General features: G+C 37.2%; 1 protein-coding gene across 1 annotated transcript in view; it reads left to right on the forward strand.

The window, feature by feature from the left end:
- The window catches only part of PARP14 (poly (ADP-ribose) polymerase family, member 14), a 41,023-nt gene that overhangs the window by 18,432 nt on the left and 16,670 nt on the right, over window positions 1-5,921 (forward strand). Inside the window, exons 7-9 of the mRNA XM_012642158.1 lie at window positions 1,610-1,846; window positions 2,368-2,589; window positions 5,209-5,287. Of these exons, the coding sequence (XP_012497612.1) occupies window positions 1,610-1,846; window positions 2,368-2,589; window positions 5,209-5,287 (538 nt within the window). The remainder of the gene's footprint in view (window positions 1-1,609; window positions 1,847-2,367; window positions 2,590-5,208; window positions 5,288-5,921) is intronic.

Here is a 5,921-nt window from a genome sequence, read left to right on the forward strand (position 1 = left end):
GTCTTCTTGGGTTTGTACCTAGGAGTGGAATGGCTGGGTCACATGGTAACTCTATGTTTGACCATTTGAGGAACTGCTAGACTTTTTCCCAAAGTGGCTACACTGTGTTACATTCCTGTTAGCAATGTTTACAGTTGCATTTTCTTCACATCCTTACCAACTTGTTAATATCTTTCTTTTTGATTATAGCCATCCACATGAGAGTGACGTGGTATCTATCTCACTGTGGTTTTAATTTGCATTTCCATAATTACTAATGATGTTGAACATCTTTTCATGTGCTTTTTTGGCTATTTGTATATCTTCTTTGGAAAAATGTTCATTTAGATCTTTTGCCCTTTTTTAAATTGGGTTATTTGTCTTATTATTATTGAATTTTAAAGTGTTTTACATAGTTTGGATACAGGTCCCTTATCAGATTTGCAAATATTTTCTTCTATTCTGTGAGCCATCTTCCTTCTCTGTTCAAGTTGTTACTTTGTTTAAAATATTTCTTGTTTTAATTTAAAAATACTGAACTAGAAGATTAAAAAATTAGATTTCTTCTCACAGTAAGCTTCAGTGATAGTTAAAAGAACTGTAGTTGGTTGAGTGTTTCCGTGTGCCAGGCACTGTGCTAAGTGTTTGGCATGCATTTTCTCATTCAATGCCATGAGGTAGATTCTAGGATTATTAGTGTTCTCAGTTCATAGATGAGGGAAGGAGATTTGGAGGGGTTAAGTATTTTGCTTAAGTCCCACAGCTAACAAATTGTAAAGCCAGGATTGGAATTTGTTCAGGCTCTTAACCATTGCACTATATCAAAATGTTAAAAATAATTTTGCTTCTCATTTTAAAAATCCAAATAAATAAGCAAAAAACTCTTTTGAACAAGAGTCAGTATTGACACTGACTATTAAGACGTTCTTTCTGTTCCTTTCAGCCCCATAGATGTGTAGCTTCCCCTGCCGCAGAAACTGCCATGTGTTCCTCCTCAGTAACCCAGGCAGGGCCGTGTTGAAAATCACTTGGTCACATTCCCTCTCCTTTCTTCTCTTGGCCTCTCTAATCCAGTCTGATTAATCTGCTCACATTTACCGTCTGGGGAAACAGCTTCTACGTCTGCTCACTGTCACGAAGGCCAGGTGGCTTGGCACCGGAGGTGGCCTTCTGCAGTCTACCCCCACTGTAACTTTTCTAGCCCAGCTTGCACCATTTTGCGGCAGAAGCTCTCTATCAGATCAAGTTAATCTGCTCACAGCTCGCAGCACACCGCGTTTGTGCTCATGCTCTTCCCTGTCTCTCTGCCTGCTGCCATTATTCCCACTTCTCCGAGCCCACATCGCCCATGGCATTTTCACTAGCTACCTAAGGGGCTTCCCCTGGACTCCTTCAGTGATTCTATACCATTCATATACTGCTTTTTGATTCGTATACTGCTCTTTTGTCCTGGAGTGTCACTTCAATAAGTATTTAATAATACTTTGTCTTGGGGTGGTATTTCAATCTCTCAAACCTTAATCATCTTGATTGCCCCCCATTGTGCCAAGCCCACTGGCTCAAATACAGCAATCATTGATGAATGCTTTTTTGTTAGAATTTGAAATGAATTTTTGCTTTTCTCTTTAAGACCGATGTTGTTGTGAACTCCATTCCCTCGAATCTTGCACTTAATAGAGGGCCCCTTTCTCAAGCCCTCTTGGAAAAAGCTGGGCCAGAGCTCAAGAAAGAACTGGACACAGCCGGACAAGGGGTATCTATCAGCGTGGGCACAGTTCTGCAAACCAGTGGTTGCAATCTGCACTGCCAACGGGTGCTTCACGTGGTGGCTCCGGAGTGGAGAAGTAGTGACACATCTTCACACAAGGTGGGGCCAGGTTTTAAATTCTCTAGGAAACTTGGTATCTCTTTGGACTCTCCTCGCAGTGTCATAGATTGGACCTTTTCTGTTTCTCTTCCATAGTAATGTCATATTTTTGACAGGTTCCATCATCGTGGCCATTTCTTTCAGCTGTAGCTAACTTCTCCTGAGGACTAGTTAATATATGAATTGGTTATTGTGCTCAGTAATTATTGGAGCTCAGGGAAGGGTTATTGAAGATGGTACTTCCTATGAGGAAAGCCAGACGAGGGTCTGAAGAATGGAAAAGAACAGTAGTTGCTTTGCTTCTTTCCTTTGTTGCTGAGTTTAAATCATTTTTAGAGGGCCTTTCACATTCCTTTTTCCTTTTCATGTATTTTTCTTTCCTCTTCTGACTGCTCTTAATCTCTGTTGAAAGCAAAAAGGAGTAGACAGAGATCACAGTCAACTTTGCTAAATTCGTGTCCTTTTTGGTTTAGCTCCCATTTCTAGGCGAGGTGCATGAGGATGTGCTTTGTGCTTTTCAGATCATGGAAGACATAATCAGAGAATGTTTGGAGACCACTGAGAGCTTGTCCTTAAAATCGATTGCATTTCCAGCTATAGGAACAGGAAACTTGGGATTTCCTAAAACCCTATTTGCTGAATTAATCATTTCAGAGGTGTTCAAATTTAGTAGCAAGAATCAATTAACAACTTTACGAGAGGTTCAATTTCTCCTGCACCCGAGTGATCATGGAAATATTCAGGTATGGTGTCATTCATTATTTTGACAACTGAGACTTAATGTTCTCAAATGCCTTCTTGGTCATAGGATGTTCTTTGATATATTTTCCATATAGGAAAGTAAGGAAGTAGTGTAGACTAGTTGTAGCATGACATAGTTCAAGAAGAATTATGGATATAGAAAAAATTTAACTTCTTATTCAGGAAAATTTCAAACATATACAAAAGCAGACAAAATAGTATAATGAAGTGCCTTACATCCATCGCTAGGTTTCAACAATTATCAACCTATGTCCAATTGGCTAATATGTTTCATCTCTATCTCCTTGTATTTCCCTTCTTCTCATATTATTTTGAAGCACATTTGAGACATATCATTTTATCCATAAACGATTCAGCATTTATTTTAGACAATAACAATTATTTCTTAAAAAGTAACATAATCACAATGTTAAAGCACACCTAAAAGAAATTGGCAATAATTCCTTGATTTTATTAATTATCAAGTCAATGCTCAAATGTCCGGCTATCTCTTAAATGTTTTATTTTGTTTTTACAACTTTGAGTTTGAATCAGAATCCAAATCAGGCCCATATATTGCAGTGGAGTTGACTCTATAGGATTCCCTTCCATATGGGACATAGAAATTTTAATACGTATTTAAAAAGCACAATTGTAGCCCTACCAATAGGAAAATGTCAGGATGGGCTACAAGTGAAGGGTGTAGTTAGAATGAGTCAGCGCATCCCCATGTGAGCAGGAGAGTTGGGACCAGAAACACCAGAACCATCTTCAGTCACAGGGAGCTCATCAGTCAGCCCACATTTACTGAGCATTGGCTCTGGGTGAGCCGCTGGACTCAGCATTATGGAAGCACAGGAGGCATTTAAGCCATTAACCCTGCATGCCAAGTCTTTACTTAATCCAATAGAGTAGATGACATTAAATGTTTGAAAAGTTCCATGATATTGCAAAAATTTAACAAACAGGTTAAAATCAGCAACCCAAGAGATGTTCATGGATCATTGGACCATCTGAATTTTTAGGTCATACTTTATTTTTTCCTGGAGCTAGACACTGCCTATAAGTTCTTTGTAAGCAAGCAAATCTAACTTAAATTGTAATCAGGCTGCCAAATCACCTGAGTGAAATATGTGATCCATTTACTGTCCTATATAATTGGTTACTTCTACTCAATAAAAGCTTTTTAAATAACTTCCCTATGACTTGCACTGTGCAAAGCGATGTGGATCATGGAACAGTAACACATGGAAAGTAACACATACTTTCCCTCCTATAAACCATAATTACTTTGGAGCTAGGATTTATACAGACAAAACAAACTAAAGGAGAGGTACAAAGTGCTGAATGTTTTTGAATGAATGGCTGATTGGATATGGGCGTGAGTCCTGTGACATAGACCTCAACCTTCGAATTTCACTATTTTCATGCAACCCTAGCCTTCATTTTCTTTAGATTCAGAGTACTCTGCAAGTATTCTGTAAAAAGGATTAGTCTGTACAGACACGTTTAATGCCATTCGAAATAATACTAATTCTCTACACATGGCTGTTACACTTTTTCTCTTAAGACTTTTAAAGACAGTTAAACTTTGGTTATATTTTCACAAAAAATCAACAAAACTTATTGAGATGTTTATTAGTGGAGACTGTAACAGAGGTAGCTAAACAGCAGCCCATGGTTTGAATATGACCTCTAAATATGCTTTATTTGGGCTATTTTAAAAAAATTTAATCTGTTGCTAACATTTAAAAATAAAAAATGTTACATAAAACTCCAGATGTCCACTATGACCTAAAATTTCAAAACGTCTGGCACATTTGACATGGATTCCGACTAGGAACAGTTTGCTATGATTGAGTAGCAAGGTGCTTTCTAGTACTCCAGAGTCAACTCGGTCCACCTTGACACACGTGCCTGGTTACCTGCCTGGCCCCTGGAGGCTGTGAGTCTGAGACCCTCGCTCTTCTGTCTGGGTCCTTCTCCCATCATCGCATCAGTCTTTAGCCACTCAATTTTTTTCCTATCAAAATTCTCTTAACACTAGATTTTACAATTGGCAAGCTATTTGCTTTTACTGATTATGAAGGTAATACATGTTTATTGTAAAACTCCAAACAATACAAAATGCATAAATTCTTCAGTTGTATTTTATGCCAGTCTTCTTTTCTACTTGTGTACTTCTTAAAGTCAGATTATATAATATGTAATTTAATATCCTTCTTTTTTCATTTAATAGTATAAAATGACCATTTCCCTATTTCATTAAACATTCTTTGAGAATATGGCTGCTAAATATTCCGACTCATGGATATAACAAAATTTATGTACTAGTTCTTATTGAATTTTTAAGTTTTATTTTTTTATTTATTATGAATAGCACTCTAATGAATATCCTTGTATTTCTATCTTTGTTCACACCTTTGATAATTTTCATAAGACACATTTGCAGAAATAGTAATATATGTATTATTTGCATAACTTGAAAAATCTGTAATGAAATTAATACTGTTTGAGAATTGTTCTCTCCAAAATATGTATGTACGCATGTAGAATCACAAGTCCTGATGAGTCAAATTTATTCAGGAATATAATGGTCAAAACCATGTTTATATTTTCAGGCATTTTCAGATGAATTTGCCAGGAGGGCTAATGGAAATCTCGTCAGTGATAAAATTCCCAAGAGAGAAGATACACAAGGTTCAGTAAAGCTTTTAAATTGAGAAATGATTTCTAGTTGGTAATTAACTATTCAGTGACAGATAAAAGATGATAGTGATGATTTTTTGAAAAAATCCAGTGAGTGGTAAGATACCGAATTGTGTCCCATATACCTGATTAGAGATGCAAGACACTGGCCATGTTTATGTAATCTGGAGCAAAAGAAAGGGTGGCCAACTCATATCATCTGTCTAGTGGGTTTTAAATAGTGACAAAATGACTATTTCCTAAGGATAATGTGACATGTAGTTTTAAAAATAGACAAATTTAGAGAATACTAATAAATGCTTTACCTCTGTCAAATTTGTCGTTGCTACATTTGCATTTATCCTGTTTCGGGTTCACTGATGCTTCTCGAATATATAAATGTATGTCTCCGTCAAATTTGGAATTCTTTTTTTTGAGACAGAGTCTGCTCTGTTGCCCGGACTAGAGTGCCGTGGTGTCAGCCTAGCTCACAGCAACCTCAAACTCCTGGGCTCAAGCAATCCTTCTGCCTCAGTCTCCCAAGTAGCTGGGACTATAGGCATGCGCCACCATGCCTGGCTAATTTTTTCTATATATTTTTATTTGTCCAGCTAATTTCTTTCTATTTTTAGTAGAGACGGGGTCT

Source organism: Propithecus coquereli, unplaced genomic scaffold (genome assembly GCF_000956105.1).
Source record: "Propithecus coquereli isolate 6110/MARCELLA unplaced genomic scaffold, Pcoq_1.0 Scaffold10, whole genome shotgun sequence".
Lineage (NCBI taxonomy): Eukaryota > Metazoa > Chordata > Mammalia > Primates > Indriidae > Propithecus > Propithecus coquereli.